This window comes from Castor canadensis, chromosome 11 (assembly GCF_047511655.1).
Source record: "Castor canadensis chromosome 11, mCasCan1.hap1v2, whole genome shotgun sequence".
NCBI lineage: Eukaryota > Metazoa > Chordata > Mammalia > Rodentia > Castoridae > Castor > Castor canadensis.
The window spans coordinates 38,826,844-38,846,155 of record NC_133396.1 but is presented as its reverse complement, the minus strand read 5'-3'; the positions used below and the strand labels follow the sequence as shown (position 1 = coordinate 38,846,155).

At 49.0% G+C, this 19,312-nt stretch overlaps 1 protein-coding gene across 3 annotated transcripts in view; it reads left to right on the top strand.

The window, feature by feature from the left end:
* The window catches only part of Unc45b (unc-45 myosin chaperone B), a 36,295-nt gene that overhangs the window by 13,328 nt on the left and 3,655 nt on the right, over positions 1–19,312 (top strand). For all 3 annotated transcript variants that reach the window (XM_074046341.1, XM_020185729.2, XM_074046340.1), the window contains 11 exons: positions 5,172–5,343; positions 7,576–7,876; positions 8,852–8,946; positions 9,135–9,276; positions 9,871–10,011; positions 11,672–11,799; positions 12,633–12,699; positions 13,287–13,400; positions 13,942–14,057; positions 15,314–15,431; positions 17,973–18,128. In XM_074046341.1, coding sequence (XP_073902442.1) covers positions 5,172–5,343; positions 7,576–7,876; positions 8,852–8,946; positions 9,135–9,276; positions 9,871–10,011; positions 11,672–11,799; positions 12,633–12,699; positions 13,287–13,400; positions 13,942–14,057; positions 15,314–15,431; positions 17,973–18,128 — 1,550 coding nt within the window. The remainder of the gene's footprint in view (positions 1–5,171; positions 5,344–7,575; positions 7,877–8,851; positions 8,947–9,134; positions 9,277–9,870; positions 10,012–11,671; positions 11,800–12,632; positions 12,700–13,286; positions 13,401–13,941; positions 14,058–15,313; positions 15,432–17,972; positions 18,129–19,312) is intronic.

Sequence of the window (19,312 nt, the reverse complement as noted above, 5' to 3'; positions counted from 1 at the left end):
TAATTGAGCCTTTTCCTTGGAGACTTTGTATCCCCAGGAGGCCAGAAAGTTTAAAAGGGACTCAGTCACTCTAGAGATGAGAGGCTCTGTACAGAAGTAAGTCATCAACATACTGAAGAAGGGTAGCCTCTGGGCAGTGCCAATCTAATGAGTCTCTGGTTAGAGCCTGTCCAAAAAGATGAGGGCTGTCTCTAAACCCTGTGGCAAAACTGTCCAAGTTAGTTGTAGTGAGGGGTTAGTGGGATCTTCAAAGGCAATCAGGCTGACTGTCAGGATGCAGAGGAATGCAAAAGAAAGCATCCTTTAAATCTAGTACAGAGTAATGTTGGGCTTTTGAGGGTATTTGAGCCAAGAGTATAGGGGTTGGGAACAATTGGGTGGAGGGGAATGACTGCTTCATTAATGAGCCAGAGGTCTTGAACCAGTCTCCATTTGTTTGGCTCCTTGTGGACAACAAGAATAGGGGTATTGTAGGGGTTGGAGAAACTAATTAGTAGCCCTTTTTTTTTTTTTAAAGGAATTTATGATAGGTAAGAGGCCTTTTCATCCCTCAGGCTTGAGGGGGTACTGTTTTTGGTGTAGAAACTGTGAATTGGGGGTGCCATTATGGCTTGCCCTACAGACATTCCATCAGTCCACACTGTGGGATCTACTTATTTCTGAAGAAGGGGGCAGCAGAGATAGTCCCCTGGGGAGTAGAATTTGAGCCTTTAGTTGAGATAGTAAATCCCATCCCAGCAGGGGCACTGGAGTTTCAGGAACTATGAGAAAAGACTGATAGAAGTGGAGGTCTCCCCAAGAGCAGGGCAGAGGCCAGTAAAATAGCATTGTAGGGGCTGGCCAGATTTGCCCCAAATGATAACCTTGTCATTGGACTGGGGACCAGGAGAGAAAGGTAAGACAGAGAAACAGGCTCCACTGTCTAAGAGGAAAATGACCTTTCACTTCTCTACCATTATGGTTACCTGAGGTGCCTCAACATTGACGCTAAGAAGTGGAGCCTGGACAAGAGGCCCTGGGACCCATCAATCATAGGAGGTGGCACCCTATCTTCCATTTGGAGATGGGAAGCACTTAGATCTCCAGTGGTTGCATTTGCAGAGAGGACAAGGTTCTGGTAGGGGCCAACGCTGTCTCCCAGGCTGTCCCCCTTTTGGACATTCCCTGCAGAAGTGCCACTCTTGTCCACAATGGTAGCAAGCTCAGGGTATAGGCCCCTGTCGGGTGGGGCACTCCCTGAGAGCTGCAATGAGGTCATGGTGTCTTTTATCCTTTTCTTTCTTTTTTAGTGATGTCCCGGTTATAGTATACAGACATGGCTGGCTGTTTTAGTTGGTCCAATGATTTTTCTCCTTCAGCCACAGACTTCTGGAGTTTTCTATGGATATCTGGAGCTGATTGAGTTAGAAATTTATCTTTGAGGAGAACCTCTCCCACCTGTGACTCTGGGTCCACTGTGGTATGCTTTCTGATAGCATCCTTAGGTAAGGGGATTTTCTTCAGGACCTCCAGAAGACCGGAGGGGGCAGGTCCCATCTAGAACACAGCAACAACAAAGGACTGGGTCAGATCCCCTGTTGTTGGCATCCTGACTGGAAATTGACCTAACAAGAGCAGACGTCCCTGTCACGTGACTTTCTTTGCCATTTGTGACCAGGACCAGAGAAAGTGACTGCATCAGATTAGGTCACCTGACTGGCGCATTGAGAGGAAAACTCTAGGATTCTGCCTTTTAGCCAGAAGCAGGGAGCCTCTTTAAAGGGATGCCTGTAAGGTTAGAGAAGTGTATTCAAAGGGGATCCCAGAGGAAATAACAGTACCACAAGGGGAGACTAGTGCTAATATGTGGAGGGGAAAATTTTTATGCTGAGGCCAAAAGTATAGGAAATTTTAAATGTGAAGTTTAGAGACCATAACAATGCCCATTTTGTTGTTCCCGGAAGGTTACATTAGTGCCTTCTTTTGTTTTTTGAGTGGGGGGGACCATAACCTTGAGATAAGAATTGGCTCCAAAGCCTCAGTTGGTCAGACCTGAGGCATGAGGTGGGGCTGGGAATGGGGCCTGTGCAAAGCGCTGCCACCTTCCCCCATGCCCAGGACTGATCCTGAGGCCTGTTGCCCCTCCCCCTGTGTAGGTGTGCTTGTGTGTGTTTATTTTTCCTCTCATCCCTTTTAGGGGGAGTGGCAGCAGGTCACAGGTGCTGCCATGTATGGCTGGCAAGTTTGGATGCATGCTGGGCCCTTTCTATGGACTATCTTAGCTATGGCAGGCATTACTGCTGTGTCCAGGGGCCAGCATTCCTGTGCATGAGTGCTCCTCTTTGTTTTCCTTCCTCCCCTGTGGGGGTGGAATTAGGGTGTGTGTGGTGCAGCTGCAGTTTTTCTGAAGGTCCTTGCCTCCACTGGCGCCCAGAAGCTAACCTGAAGTTACTGTGGACCAAGGGGCATGACAAAACTAGGTATGGATATAACTTAAGAATGTCATAAGGTACCATGGTATGAGTTTTCCATGGGAGGCCGGGGTCCCAGTAAGCACAAGGAGGGGAAGGCAGACAGAGATGATGGACACGGTGGCGGGAAAAGACAAAAAGTCATCAGGTGCCACAACCAATCAGGTCTCCTCCAACGTAGCATGAGGCATACCCAAATAAACCCTGGGCTTGGTCTCAGCCCACAGGGAGGGAGCAAAAGCACCCCCAGAGCCAGAATTGCTGTGAGGCCAAAATTGGCTAGGAGCTGTTGGTTTGATACCATGATGGGAAAGTCCCTCAGGAAGACAGGAACAGAGAGAGAGAGAGACAGGGTGAGCAGCACAAGGAAGTGTTGCAGGCCAGTGTCGAGGGTCCTTGCCTTCATAGGTCAGAGAACTGGCTCGTGAGGCAGCTGAATGATGCGCCAAAGCCGGTGTATAAAGTAGGGTTTATTAGAGAGAAAGGAAAGGCTACAGCTAGAGAAGTGCAGCAGAGCCTGGAAACTGGTAGCTCTCTGCTCAGGTGAAGGCTGGGGCTTTTATGGACGTTTTAACTCTGGGTTTGGGTAAGAGTTAGCTGGGCTCTTTTCATTGGCCATGGATTCGTGGGCTTTCTTAGATGAACTGGTCTGTTTGCCTCTTATTGGGGGAGGGGAAACGATCTTGAGAGCATTTTGCTCATCAGCCCTGTGGCAGATCTACAAGACCCTGCATCTCCTCCTCAGGGTGTAGGAATGCAGGTTTAGGACTCCTTCTCAGGGTGTAGAAATCACAGTGCTCTCCATGGGGGATGGGCTACTCACTCATCTGCCTTAGGTCTCCAGATCCAACACTAGCTACTTGGGAGGCTGACATCACTGGAAGAATTACAGTTCAAGTTAGCCAGAGCAAATAGTTCATGAGACCCTAGCTCCAAAATTACCAGAGCAAAATGGACTGGAGGCTTGGTCACATGGTAGAGCTCTTGCCTTGCAAGTGCAAATCCCTAAGTTCAAACCTCAGTCCCACAAAGAAAAGAATCTCGTATGGTAGGAGGGTTCACATTGCTTCTGGATTCAACACTGGGAGGTGCTGGGAAGGAGGCCCGTGTGGAGAGGGCATGGGAGCCTTACCCCTCCACCCTGGCCTTTCCATGAGCATCATGGACACTCAGCTGGTGTCAGATGTGAAATAATAAGAGGAGGAGTAGAGAAGAAGCAGAAGTTTTCCTTAAAGTGGTAAAATTCACAGAGCAACGTTTGCTGCCAAGCACTTTTAATTTCCCCCCAACATCCAGAGTTTTCTGCCTCCCACACTTACCTTGACTGTTCTTCCTCCCACTTATGGTGCCATCCAAGGTCCGACCAACTCCAAGCCACCCTTAAAACTTGGCTGTGAGATTCAGCTGTCCATGTCACAGTGTGCTATTATAACAGTTAACACTGTGGGTTTTGACACCAGACGTTATGGAAAGGGTATCCTCACCATGTCCCTTGCCAGCAGCGTGATCGGGGGCAGCTCACCTGACTTCTCTAAGTCTTGTTTTTGTGCTCTGAAAGATGGGAATAGTGATTCCTAACTAGTGGGGTTATTATTAGAGTTAAATAAGGCAATGTAGAAGCCTCCTGGGCCCAGTAAGAGCTCAAAACAACTTGCAACTCTTATCATATTGGAGTTAGTCACCATCTGCAGTGTTATCACTCAGGACTGATCATCTCTTCCTGCCATCTTTTTATGATGTTTGGGTTCTGACTGCATTGAAGTCTGGACCTAAAAGGTGCTCATTTATTCATTCACTTATGCAACAACTACGTGACTGTTGGGTTAGCTTGATGGAGAGAGCCATTGAAGATTCTTCAGCCAAATTGCTGAGAAGGGATAATCATAATGAATAGTAAATTTACTATTTACTAAATAAATAGCAGACATTTATTGAGTGATAATGATGTCTCTGGATTAGCACTATTTCCACACATTATCTGATTGAATCCTCTAGCTCTATAAAGTAGGTAGTGTTGTGGGAATCTCAAGCTGAGATACGGACACTGAGGCAGTTTAGCAGGAAGCAACGTTTTATTGTGCCAACACAGACCCAGCGGACTCATGTCCTAAGGCTGAGCCCCCAGAACAAAGAGGTCTCACCTTATATTCCCTTGCAAGCAGGTTACAGAAGCAAAAAGCAAAGCTCAACCCACATATGGCTGCATGTGACTTCATTGGCTATTTCTTTTTCCCAGTGCTATGTGACCTTCTTCATGTTTTAATTCTTTAAGTTTTCACTCTGTTTTGCCATCCCTTCCCCGTGCCTCATTATCAGAACACAGCCTGTCTGTTTCTCTTCTGGCCCTCCTCCCTGCTACAGTAGTATTATTTCCATGTTACAAATAGAAGAATCTGAGGCCTGGGAAAAGAGAATATAAAATGGTATTGAGAAAGATTGTATGTTAATCCATAAATGTTAACACTGGCCAAGTCCCCTGAGCTCACTAGCCTTGATGGTGAGGCTGTGGAAGTAGAGGCCCAGAGTGGGAGGTGGGTTGTTCGTGGTAGGGGCACAGTCAGGTGGAGTACTCTTGGTCCCACTGCAGTGCCATGGAGAAGCCATGCGCTGCTGAAAGCCAGGGCTGGAGTGGGCTTGGTGATAAGCCATCGCTGAGGGAGGGGTGTACTAGTGAGGACAGAACCATGCAGGTATCTTACACTTGTTGCTGTTGCCCTGCAGGCCTGAGAAAGATCCTGAAGGTCGTAGGGCAGGTTCCAGACCTGCCCTCCTGCCTGCCTCTGACTGAAAACACCCGAATGCTGGCCTCTATCCTCATCAGCAAGCTCTATGACGACCTGCGCTGCGACCCGGAGCGGGATCACTTCCGCAAGATCTGTGAGGAGTACATCACGTGAGTTTCTGGAGACCTCTCACGGGGGGCTCGAAATTAGATACCTATAGTTGTGTAACAAATTATTCCAGAATTTGCTAACTTAGAACAGTAATAATCATTTATTATCTTGCAGTAGGATTGACTTTTGGGAATGGCTTGGCTGGGTAGTTCTGGCTTGGGTCTTTCATGAAGTTACCATTTTGTTGGCCTGGGATACAGTCATCTGATGGCTTGCATGGGGCTAGAAGATGCTTCCAAGATGGTGCACTCACATGGTGGACTGTTGGTGGGAGGCCTCAGTTCCTTCTCAAGTGAACCTCTCCACAGACTGCCAAAGAGCCTTACTGCACTCCTTAGAGTGAGGGATCTGAGAGAGAGCAAGGAGAAGGGCAATGTCTTCTGTATTCTAGCCTCAGCAGCCACACACCATTCCTTCCTTCACATTTTATTCCGTAGACGCAAGCTCTTAAGTCTGGCCTTAAGGAAAAAGAATCAGGTTCCACATTGTGAAGGGAAGAATGTCAAAACATGTAGCTACACTAGTGACAGAGGGCCTGCCTAGCGTGGACGAGGCCCTGGGTTCTAGACCATATTTAAAATGCTATTCTGAACATAAATTAAAACCTACCATAGGTTCCTGTGAGCTTGTCAGGGGAGGCTGGGTCTGCGTGGCTTTGTAGAGACTAGGTGGGCTTGGGGCTCTCAGCAGCTGGGCTTCCTAGGTCTTCTCACTGCCACTCTGTCATCTCAGATGCTTTCTCTGGGACTCTGTTTCTCCTTGGGTGACCTGCCCCTTCTCCTGCCACTGCTGCACAGCCTTTTGACTTTGTTCCACTGATTCTCCAACTTGCAAATTGTTGGGATTTCTGGGACACTACGTTGCTTAGTATCTGGGCTGTGACTCAGGGAGCTGAGTTCTATTTTATAATTCTTTAAACTAGGATGTATTCATTATTTGGGGGGAGTCACAGTGACAGTTCTGATTAGACTTATATTGTACATTAGTTACATTGCCCCCATCGTCTGCCCCCCTCAACCTCCTCCCTGCCCAGGAAACTGAGTTCTGTATGAGTCCTAGGTGACAGAAGATACCACTTTTATTCTCCTTTTCTTTTCTCTCTTCCCAGGGTGGCAAACTGTTTGTAGGACAAACTTACACATTTCTATTGCTTGGTCTTTGTGCGTGTTTGTGTGTGGGACTGGGGTTTGAATTCAGGGTTTCATGCTTGCAAAGTAGGTGCTCTACTGCTTGAGCCATGCCTCCAGTCCATTTAGCTCTGGTCATTTTAGAATTGGAGACTAAATTTGACTGTACTGGCCTTGAACCATGATCCTTCCAATCTCAGCCTCCCAAATAGCTAGGATTACAGGCGTGAGCCATTGGTGCCCAGTTCACTCTTTTTTGTTTAACCATTAAAATGCTGGGTGCCAGTAGCTCATACCTGTAGTCCTAGTACTCAGAAGGCAGCTCCCAGATGTGCCAACTCCTGACTATCTCATAGCTTCTACTAACTCCGACTTCAGTTCACTTAAAGGTCTTGGCAGCATTTCTATCTCTGCCTGCCATAGTTTCATCTGTCCTGCTAACTTCTGGAGTTCCTTTATGAGATCCCAAATTGAGCTCTACAATCTCACTTGATGAGAGGGAGGCTGAGCACTACAGTATGCCAGGCCCTTTTGGTGGCTGTGGACACCATACTGTCCCACCAGACACCTCAGCTGCTGGAAAGGCTATCAGCTCTCAGCAGTCCTGTTTCTTTGGAGCTCACCTTAACGGAGGAAAGCTGTCTCACCCTTCCCAGGACAGCCAGCATCTAGTGACTTGTTCCTCATCCCAACATGGAACAACTCTGCTGGGTGACCCAGCTCAGAATTCTTTGAGACTGAGGTTTTGTGGTGATTGCAGTGCAGCCCAGTGCCTGTCTCTGTACGGTCCTTCTTCCTCCTCTTCCTAAGAGCTCTTTAACTTCCTGCATGTTGATCACGGAGTCAGAGTGTGTTTTCTAGGGGCCTCTCTCCACGACACATCAGTGATACCATTAATCCTCACCAAAACTCTGAGAAGTACTAGTGCTATCCTCAGTTTGCTGATCAAGGAATTGAGGCTCAGAGAGGTCAGTGAATTATGCAATATCACACAGCACATGAGTGGTAGAGCAGGGATTTGAATCCCTATCTGTCTGCCTCCACATCTCACACTTTTCCCACCCCAAGGGCCAATTCTTTGACAACCTTTGCCCTCTGTTTTAGGGGCAAGTTTGACCCCCAGGACATGGACAAGAATGTGAATGCTATTCAGACGGTGTCAGGGATTCTGCAAGGGCCCTTCGACCTTGGCAATCAGCTCCTGGGAATGAAAGGTGTGATGGAGGTGATGGTGGCACTGTGTGGCTCAGAGAGAGAGGCAGACCAGCTGGTGGCAGTGGAGGCGCTCATCCATGCCTCCACCAAGCTCAGCCGAGCCACCTTCATCATCACCAATGGTGTGTCCTTGCTCAAAGAAATCTACAAGACCACCAAAAATGAGAAGATCAAGATCCGCACGCTGGTGGTGAGTGGGCTCAGTATTATCCACCTATCCGCTCAGGCACGGGGACGAGCACTAGGCACAGCTGGATGAATGAGGTGTGGCCACAAATAGGGTCCACTCAGGCCCAGCCACAGGCCCCTGAAGAACAGGGCAGCATGCAGGAGTGGGAGACAGATTCAGAAGGGTGGACCCCATGCTTACCCCCAAGGACATTCGCCTCCGTGCTGTGAAAGGCACACCAATGAGCTTTGTCCAAACGTACTTTCAGAGCAAGTGCCAAGTCCGTTTCCTTAGCAGCTGCCACGTGGCACGGTTAAACCCTCTTCATTTTCTCCATTTCTTAAAATTGTTTCCATTGATCTTTTCTTTATCTTGTAAACAATGACAGATATTTGAGTCATCGATCTGGTTTTTTATTCATATCAATTTTCTGTTTGTTATGAGACAGGGTCTCAGTATGTAGCCCAGGCTGGCCTTGAACTCATAAACCTCCTGCATCAGCGTCCCGAATGCTGAGGTTACCGGCAGGCACCACCACGTCTAGCTCATATCATTTTTTGGGGGTGGAACTGGGGTTTGAATTCAAGGCTTCATACTGTGCAAGCAGGTACTTTATCACTTGAGCTTTAGTTCACCTTTAGTTCATTTTGCTCTGGTAATTTTGGAGATGGGGTCTCACAAACTATTTGCCCAGGCTGGCCTTCCTGATCTCAGCCTCCCAGGTAGCCAGAATTACAGGTGTGAGCCATAGGCACCCAGCTCTTGTATGGATCTTTCAAGACATCTGTGAGGTCAGATGGTGGGGGGATGGGCAGGTAAAAGCCCTGGACTTTGGGAGCGTTCACTCTAACTGAGAGTTCAGGAGGGCATCTCAGAAGAGGTGACCCTGAGCAGTGTGTAGTCCATATAGAGATATGTCCAGGCACAGACGAGGTGAGGAGTGTTGTAGCCCCAGTCTAGGGACCCCTGACCTGCATGTGTCTGCCTCTTCCACAGGGACTCTGTAAGCTGGGCTCTGCCGGTGGCACAGACTATGGTCTCAGGCAGTTTGCCGAAGGATCAACTGAGAAGCTGGCCAAGCAGTGTCGCAAGTAAGAGGGTTGTACCTCCCAGCCCTCCATCTCCTGGTGGACTTCTGTGCAGGGGTCTCTGAGGAGAGAGAGTTCCTGTTGAAGCCAGATAGTGAAAGACCCCCACCTCTATCCACTACCCTGAAATTGCTTTCCTTTTGATCAGAGGTCTGGCACCTTCTCCAGCATCCCTCCTTCCCCCATTTCAGGTGGCTGTGCAACACAACCATAGACACCCGGACCAGGCGTTGGGCAGTGGAGGGCCTGGCCTACCTCACGCTGGACGCTGATGTAAAGGATGACTTTGTCCAGGACATCCCTGCTCTGCAGGCCATGTTCGAGCTGGCCAAGGCAAGTGTGGCCCTGACCTCCCACTTCAGGAAAGGGTTCCTGGAGCCAGGCCCACAGGGATTAAATGGCTGTGTCCTCATCCTGGCTCTGTCCCCTCCCCTGTGTCAACCTAGATTGGCCTTTTCCTTCTTTCTGGCCCTCATCTTAACTGGCTGTAGTAGACTCGTAACTCCTCCTGCCTTCCTGGCAGAGGGAGGGTGAACAAGAGGACAGCACATCTGCCCATGGCCCTCAAGAAGTGAGATCCTGAGACCTCCAAGGCAGTTGGCCTTGCCTCTCCTAGAATAGTGGGAAGGATTTTCACTAGGATCAGATCAGAGCGTGCACAGTGGGTGGGACTGAGCTTGTGAAGAAGCCGCCAAGCTGAAGAGCTGTGTGAGAAGACCCCTGGTCACGCGCTCTGGGATAATGCCGAGGGCTCAGTTCATGTTTCTGCCCACCTTTTATGAGCAGAGCCACTGCCTTTCCTCTGTGTGGCTTGTACGTCTCCACGATGAGCCCCCATTCTCCCCCTGCTAGCGTGCCAGGGAGCTGTCTTAAAAACAGCCAGTTTCAAAGTTCCTGACTGCCTTTTCCCTAATCTGATGCCTCCAGACCAGTGACAAGACCATTCTGTACTCGGTGGCCACCACCCTGGTGAACTGCACCAATAGCTATGATGTCAAGGAGCTCATCCCAGAGCTGGTGCAGCTCGCCAAGTTCTCCAAGCAGCATGTGCCTGAGGAGCATCCCAAGGTGGGTACTGGGCAGCAGAGATGTGGTGTGTGTTTGGGAGGATTTGGGTAAGATTCAGATCAATTGAAGCTGACAATGGTCAATTTCCCCACCAGATGGCGCTCCTGTCTTTGTTTTAATTTTCTGTACTGTTGCACATTTTGAGATTTATGTTGTTGGTTTCATGGCTGTGAGACAGTTTTATTTCATGCTTCCAAGACTTACAAAAATTTGATTTTCTTGGGTGTCTGGATTTGGGGAGACAGGAGCTAAATAGGAATGAGAGGAAAGTCATGGGTCACCATTAGCCCAGATGTCACAAACCCCCTTAACATCCTAACACAAGGATATGAGAATTCCCTGCACACAAGAATATTAATTTGTATGACACTTGCATGTGACTATATATGCAAAATAGTCCCAGCCAGAAAATTTATTTATATGTTTTAAAATGATCCAAATAATATACCTATGTTGCAAAACAAACAAGAAGGTGGACAAAAAAATAACCATTCAATGTTACAATCTCCACATGACCACTGCTGGCATTTCAGCATGTTTGTTACACACCAGACACTCTTTTTCCTCCTCCTGGGGCATCTTTTCCTTCTATAGTCACAATCAGAATTTAGTTATCATGTTATGCATGATTTTGGAAAAATACTTAATGTGTGTTCCACATAGCCATCTCATTCTCTGAATCGTTTCTGAAAGTCGAATTGTATCTCGCACAGGCCAGGGCTTAGGTCACGTTGGACAACTGTGAAGTTCAACTGTGCTTCTAGAGGCTGTGCCCTCGGACCACTCCCCACTCTGAGGTTTCCCAGTAAAACCCAACCCATTGCTATGTCAGCTTCATCCATCATCCCCTTTCAGCTCTGTCTGCATCCTCCCCTTAACCCCCTTGCCCCATGAAAAGCAATACACAGGACATCTGGTGTTTTGATCATCTTTCTTGTATTTCACTCCTCTTGTAAGAGAGCACCTTTGGGGTTGTTTCTCTCATGGTGTCTGTCTCTGGGCCTCCACACTGGGGGTAGAGGACAAGGACGAGGAAAAGTGTTCTCACATTTCCAGCAGCAGACTATGCAATCCTTGGCAGTGTTTGGGCAAAGAGAACATGGAGAAGTGTATCTGGTTCCCATTGCTTCTATAACACATTGCATCAGAGTGGCCTGAGAACCGCAATATTTTGGCAATAGTCTTACAGTTCTGGAGGTTAGAAGTCCTAAAACCCGTCTCCCTGGGCTAGAGGCAAGGTGTCTGCAGGTCTGGCTCCTTTTGGAGGCTCTGAGAGGACAATAGTAATCCTTGACCCTTTCAGCTTCTAGAGGGTCATCTCTGTTTCTTGGCTGTGACCTCCAATCACTCCACCCAATTCTGTTGTCACATTTCCTATTATTAACTTTGCTCTTCCTGCCTCATGGTTATGTTGTGATCATGTTGGGTGCCCTAGTAATTCAGGATTATCTCCTTATCTCATGCTCCTGAATTTGGTCATCTCTGCAAAGTCCCCTTTGTCAGGTAAGGTCACATGATTCTCAGGTTCCAGATCATGGTCATCTTTGGAGGCTGTTATTCAACTGACCACAAGAAGTCAGAAATGCACCATTTTTAGTTCCAGTATTGATTACCTGGTACCCAGGTCCCTTCCCCACTGTCACCCTTTCATCCCCCCCAGGACAAGAAGGACTTTGTAGACATTCGAGTGAAGCGGCTCTTGAAGACAGGTGTCGTCTCTGCACTGGCCTGCATGGTCAAAGCAGACAGTGCTGTCCTCACCGACCAGACCAAGGAACTGCTGGCCAGGTGCAGCTGTGGCTGAGGCTGGGCTGGAGGGACCACAGGGCAGGAGATAGAAACAGTGGGACTAAGGGATGGCATGGGCCACTGGAGGTCCTGGAGAAGAGACCCTAGGGCACCAATGTTGAAAAGTGATAGCCTGGGAAAGTTTACATCAGGAGTGGTCACTGTCCATTCCAGTTACTTTATTTTCAGAGATGAAAGGCTCCACTCATCTCTGTGCAGCCTGGGTGGAAGAAAACAGATCGTGACTACAGCATGGTGCAGCGGGTCCATAATGGGACCAGCACATAGGGCTGTTTGGAGTGAAAGCCAGACTGACTGAGTTGGCAGCCAGGAGGCTTCCTGGCAGAAGTGACAACTCAATGGAGCCCTGAAGGCAGGAAAGGAGCCAACCAAGTGCGGGGAAGGGAAGGGCTCCAGGCAGAAGGAATAGCATATGCCAAGACACTAAAGATGGAGGGAGAACGAGTGAATTTTGGGTTCTCCTGAAGTAGGTCTAGAGCGTGGAGTGCCTGGGAGGAAGTGGTTCTAGATGAGACCTGGGAGGGGGCCGTGGTCAGACTGCAGAGAGGAAGAATCTCTGGGGCAGAGGACAGTGGGGAGCCATTGGTTGTCTACATAAACAGGAATGGGGTGGCTCTTTGTAGCCTCCCTTGGCTTCACTTCCTCCACCACCACTTACGCCCTTGGCAGCATCTTCCCAAGGTGGCTCATTCTGGGCATGGGAACATGGGATGCCCTCTCCAGGCTTTCACTGCTGTCTGGAGGCTTCCCCAGCTCTGACTAACTGGGGGCACAGTCACATTAAATGTTCTCCTTTGTTCCTGGCTCTGCAGGGTCTTCCTGGCACTGTGTGACAACCCAAAGGACCGAGGCACCATTGTGGCTCAAGGTGGTGGCAAGGTAACTAGACAAGATAAAGCCTTTGCCATCCTAGAAGGTGATCTGCTGGGGAGGAGCACGCACTGTGTGTGAGTGTGCATAGGTGTATGTGTGTATACACGCATACTGTGCTCACTCAGTTATGTCCCTGTCCGTGTCCATGGCCCCAAACCAATTTCTGCTTGATTTGATGATGCCATTGTATGTTCTTTGGGATCCCATCTGCCCTTCTTGGTACTGGAAAGAAATACCTCCCTGGTATTTCTCAGCTGTGTAACCTTAGGCACATTACTTAACTCTCTGTGAGTCACAGTTTCTTGGCTTGAACAAAAAGTAAAAAAATCTATCTAGATTATTTCCCCCCAAAATCTGATGGAACATTTGGATGGGTGGAAGGAAGTGGGGGTAAAGACCTAGGTGGGTATTAGGGTGCATTCATGGTTAAGTACTTAATTGTTTTCCATAATATCCAAGGGCTGATTATATCACAGATATTTTTTGAATCTCCGATGGAACATATAGACAGACAGACAGACTGCAGCTGGGGCTGGAGAATGGGAGAGGCCTCCGATGTCTATGGCTGAGTAGTAACTTCGCCTTTCTTGCAGGCCCTGATCCCCCTGGCTTTGGAGGGCACAGACGTGGGCAAAGTGAAGGCAGCGCACGCTCTAGCCAAGATCGCCGCTGTCTCCAATCCAGACATCGCCTTCCCGGGGGAGCGGGTGGGTTTCTGGAGAGGTAGGGATGGGATGGGAGGAGTCTCCTCTGCTGTTGGTCCCCTCACCACCCCAGCCCGGAGAGGGACATGGTGCTGTCACAGGGAGGACAATGAATTGGAGACACATGGATTCCAGGCATGGCTTTGCCTCTGGTGAACAGGATTGCCCTCCTAGAAACTCTGTTATCTCATCTATAATATTTAGAGTGCAGTGACCCTCTCCTAGGCATCCAAGTTACCCAGTCAGAACTGGGGAAACCCCAGACAACAGTGAAAGTCTGGAGGGGGGCATCCCACCTGTCTGTGCCCAGAATGAGCCACCTTGGCAAGACGCTGCTATGGATATAAGAGGTGGGGGAGGAAGTCAAGCCCAAGGAAGCTGCAAAGAGCCGCCCTCCTCCTGTTTATGGAGGAGATAACCCACCTCTCAGATCATTGCTGAGATTGTCAGACCATGTGTGGTGGGAAGGAGCTTTGGAGGCCAAAAGCTGGCCAGGGATAGGGGGACATGGTCCCCACCTGGCCTGATCTGTATCCCTCACCAGGTGTATGAGGTGGTGCGGCCCCTCGTAAGTCTCCTGGACACACAGAGGGATGGGCTCCAGAACTATGAGGCTCTCCTAGGCCTCACCAACCTGTCTGGGCGGAGCGACAAACTCCGGTGAGTGGGGTGGTGAAGAGGGCAGGGGTGGTGAGGAGAGTCCTGTAAAGTGTTTGCTTGAAATTTTGCCCACATCATATGTTAAAACTGCTCTGCTCAGAAGCCATCGCGGAGGGCAGTGGGCAGAAACAAGAGTGCGAGGGATTTGACCTGGCACTCAGAAAGATCACTTGGGACAAATGGAGCCAAAGTACTGCAAGGGCGTGGCTTCCTGTAGTGCTGAGGAGACAGCCAGGTGGGTGGATGTGGATGTCACATATTCCTTCTTGGAAGCAGGGTGATGGTGGAATGCCTTGGTTTTTATTCTTTTGCATCAAACAGCAAAAACTCAACCCTAATTGGCTTTCTGCATTAAGGAAAGGTATTCACTCAAGTAAATGAAAAGTTTGGGGTAGGGTGAGGTGTGAGGGAGCATGCTTACAATCCTAGCACTTGGGAGACTGAGACAGGAGGGTTACAAGTACAAGGCCAACTCAGACCCTGTCTCAGACAAAACAAAATAAGCAGCAACAAAACAAGCCAGGTGTGGTGGTACATGCCTATAATCCAAGGTACCTGAGAGGTGGATGTAGGAGGATCAGGTCAGAGATTAGCCCTCATAAAAGCTTGAGGGCCTATCTAAAAAACAAACTAGTCTACAGCCATACTACCCTGCACGTGCCTGATCTAAAAGCAAAAGGACTGGGGGTGTGTGACTCAAGTGCGAGCGCACCTGCCTAGCAAGTGTGAGTTCAAACCTCAGTAGTAAAACCAAAGTCTGGGGTAACCACATTCAGGTGTGGCTTGATGCAGGGGTTGCAAAGTTGTCCCAGCTAACTGGTTCTCCCTACTTCTCCTCTCTTCTTTCCTTTCCTTATCACCCTTCTTCTCTCCTCTCTGTGTTGTCTTAATTCTTAGATGGACTTTTCCTCTCTCTCACAGTCACAAGGTTGCTCTGCACTTTGTATTTTGGCTTCACATGAGGCAGGAAGGAACAAGAAAGATAATTTCTCTCCCTCAACAATATTACAGAATAATTTTCAGTGGGCTGCCATGTTCATCCAGGACCATTATGGTGGCCATGATGCTTTGCTATGTCATTTAGCTTGTACCCTTTTGTGTCCCTCCTGGAGCAGGCTCAGTGCAACCCAAATCATGCTGGTTGAGGATGTGGGAGGGTCACCACGAGGATGGAGGAGTAGCCCTGGGTAGCCAAAACCCTGCATGCTCACTGCAGAGGACTCAAGGGCGTCTCTTACTCCACCCTCCCACTCCAGGCAGAAGATCTTCAAGGAGAAGGCCTTGCCAGACATCGAAAACTACATGTTTGAGAACCATGACCAGCTGCGACAGGCGGCCACAGAGTGCATGTGCAACATGGTGGTCAACAAGGAGGTGAGGAAGGGGCTGAGAGTGACAGAGCCACAAAGGGCCAGGTTAGCAATCAGGCCTGGGATGAGACTGGAGACCATCACAAGGGTACTAAAGTAGCATTTTGATCTGAGAACCCAGTAATCTCCGAATCTTTCATTGATTATAGCCTCCTTCCCTGCAGAGGTTCTGAGAAATATGCACAAAGTGATATTATCCCAAGCTGGGGCTTTGACTCCAAAGCTTGGTCTGGATGAGGTGGAAGGGACCATTTCCCTAAGTTACTTAGGCCTAAATAATGTCATAGCAAAGCAGGATGGGAGACCAGAGCCTCTTAAAGGTTGAGATGCTAGACCACTTGCATTTATTAGATAAATAGATTTAAAACAGAAACAACAACCACTACAACCAAAACCAACCAAACAAGCAAGCAAAAAAACAAAGAAATGGACAAGTGCAATGGCTCAAGCTTGTAATCCCGGCCACTCAGGAGGTCTCATGGTTTGAGGCTGGCTTGAGGCAAAAAGTTTGTGAGGTCTTATTGAGTGTGGTGGCATATACCTGTCATCCCAGCTACAAGGGAAACATAAATAGGAGGATGGAGGTTCAGGTCAACCTAGGCATAAATGTGAGACCTTACCTCAAAAATAATCAAACCCAAAAGAGCTGGGATTGAGGCTCCTGTGGTAGAGCACCTGCCTGGCAAGGGAGAAGCTCTGAGTTCCAACCCCAGTACCACCAGCAGAACAGAACAAAACAAAAGAAATGCCAAATACAGTTACAAATCATTTTAGAATATCTTTTTTTTTTTTCAGGAGGCAGTACTGGGGTTTGAACTCAGGGCCTTACATGTCCTAGGCAGGCACTCTATCACTTGAGCCACTCCACCAGCCTTGTTTTGTGATATGTTTTTTTGAGATAGGGTCTCTCGATCTATTTTCCCAGGCTGGCTTTGAACTGAGATCCTCCTGATCTCTGCCTCCTGAGTAGCTAGGATTCCAGGTGTGAGCCACCAGCGCTCAGCCATTTTAGAATATCTTAAATGCTAGCATTTAATGAACTATCACTGTTTTCATAGAAATTGCAGTGCACTATAACTGCTCACTGCAGAATAATTGTAGGATTTTTTTTCCATTTTTCTTTTATTATTCATATGTGCATACAAGGATTGGTTCATTTCTCCCCACTGCCCCCACCCAATTGTAGGATTTTTAAAAAGAAAATGAATTTGGAACATGCCAAAGCCTCATGGTCTGGTAATGGGACAAATTATGACCATCTAATGTTTTCTTCCCATCCTATCCATGTCACTAGGCCTTTGGGGTCTGATCCCATCAGAGATAAATCTGAGCCCCTTCTTGAGTGTGAGCCCGGATGCAGGGCCTAGTGTGAGACTCAGGCTTTCTCTCCTTGATATGCAAGTCCTGGATCTTCTCACTGTTATAGGAGGAGAACACGAGCTACGAAAGCCTGTTAGAGTCACAGTAAATAAAGCTGCCAGGGTCTACTAGGAGGCTGGCTTAAGTCTAGGCTGAGAGGCTGGCAGTGATGTGGGAGGAAGAGGTTGTGTCTAAGGGGACAGAGATGGTGGTGGGGTACAAAGAGGGACAGTGCAAGGAGGGGGAGGCACTCTTCCTGGGGGACCATCAGTGGCTGTAAACTACACAGTGTGCCAACAGGATAGAAGGTCTTTTCCAGTGGCTACCCCATAGTCCCATTGGATTGGGTGCTCACTTCCAAGCAATGAAGGGATCCTGGCCTCTTTGATCATTAAGAGCTGCCTCCCTCCTGCCACCTTGGAAGTGATCTCCATGAAACCCTGGAAGAGGCACCTGTAGCACTCACCCAAGGTGGTCTGGCAGGGCCATGCCTCACCTCTGCTCTTGTCCCACAGATAAGAACTAGCCATGTCCACATCTAGGTGTGAGGAGGGGTAATGCAGCCGTTGGCAGGGCAGCTACTTCCTAGTAACATAACACCTGTGCCCCTCCAAAGGGGACTGCCCTGACCACCTCTGTGATAGTCTCACCTCTCATGACCACTGCTCCAGCCCTAGGGAGATGTCTTACCTGGGTAGCTGTGAACTTTGTCCCCTTCTGGAGCGCCATGTCTTGGAAACTCCATCCAATAAAGTGCTCTTCAACTTGGCCAACCAAGTTTCACTGTGGTGCTGAGGGCAGTAGTAAAATGACTTGAGGGCTTGATACTTCTGTGTGACAGGCCAGGGCCCTGGGTCCCAGGGGCTCTTCTGCTGTCAGGTACTGGGGAGACCTCATCCCTCAGCTGGTGGAGCCAGTACAGTTGCTCTCCCATGCCTGCCTCTCCCTACTTGGTGTGGAACTAGATGCAAATGTAGGTGGTAGATCACGCCATAGGGAATCCTTTATTTTCTTAGCCTTCTAGTTGGGGAATTTTTGGCCCCTTCATCTGGGGGACGTGGCATGGACCAGCAGCTCAAAGGCAATCTCCCAAGGGATCAGAGAACGTGAGCTGGAAAACTTTCCCTCCTCAGGAGATGCAGGTTGGGGGGCATTTTGCTCTGAGCCATTCACCTGCCTCCCACAGGTTCAGGAGAGGTTCCTGGCTGACGGGAATGACCGGCTGAAGCTGGTGGTGCTGCTGTGTGGGGAGGATGACGACAAGCTGCAGAGTGCAGCTGCAGGGGCCCTGGCCATGCTGACAGCGGCACACAAGAAGCTGTGTCTTAAGATGACCCAAGTGGTGAGTGGGGGTCCTGGGGACAGGAAGGGGCTGGGTGGGCTGTAGAGGATGTCCCCACCCCCAGACCACACTGTCCCGGTGAACTTGGGGAGGCCTGTTCCCATGCCCTGAAGAGAGGAGGTGTGGACCTCTGGCCCCTTACCCTCATTATTTGGGCTTTCCAACCCTCCTACTGTGGTCTCACCCATTGCCTCTGGTGGTGAACATAATTCATTACTTAAGAATAATCACAACAACAGTGCCAACTCCTGTGCAGGCTGCTGAGCTCCTCAGAGAAGTGTGGAGGGAGTTGGTGGAGCACAGGCAGCTGTGGTTTGGTGAAGAGGCTGCAGGTTGCAAAGCTGCAGTCGACATGGTGGCCAGCTTTTATGGTGGGACCATGGCCACTGCAGCAGGTGTAATCAGGATGGTGGTGTCATGGTCACACACATGTGGGGCAAGATAGAACTCTCTTACCTCACCACCCCTGAGCTAGCTCAAAGGTACTCACGTCTGGGTTATTAGCCAGCTCTTTTACAGTCAGTGTGTGTGTGTGTGTGTTCTCTAAGTTCCAAGGGGTTTATGTTACCCTGGCACCAGGACTTCTGCTCAGTGTTGCTCACCCTGTATGCTTATTGAATAGCCTCTTTCCCTATGGCAAGGTTCTTAAATTTTAACATGAACTGGACATGGTGGTACACACCTGTATTCCCAGCACTGAGGAGACTGAGGCAGGAGAATCATGAGTTAGAGGCTAGTCTGGGCTATATTGTGAGACCCTGTCTCAAAACAATCCAAAAAGCCAGGTGTGGTGGTTCAAGTCTGTAATTCTAGCTACTTGGGAGGTGGAGATCTGAAAGACTGTAATTCAAGGCCAACTGGGGCAAAAAAAGAAAACAAAAAGTTCTCAAGACCCCATCTCAACCAATGGCTGTGAGCAGTAGTGCATGCCTGTCATCCCAGGTACACAGGGAAGCATAAATGGAAGGATCGTGGTCCAGGCTGGCCCTAGCGTAAAGCAAGACCCTATCTCAAAAATAACCGACACAAGAAGGGCTGGCAGAGTAGCTCAAGTGACAGAGCACTTGCTTGTCAAGTGCAAAGCCCTGAGTTCAATGCCTAGTACTACCCCCCACCCCCGCCCAAATGTGACATATGTAACTCACAGAGTGTGTTAAAATGCTTTCCCGAACTATTCCAATTCA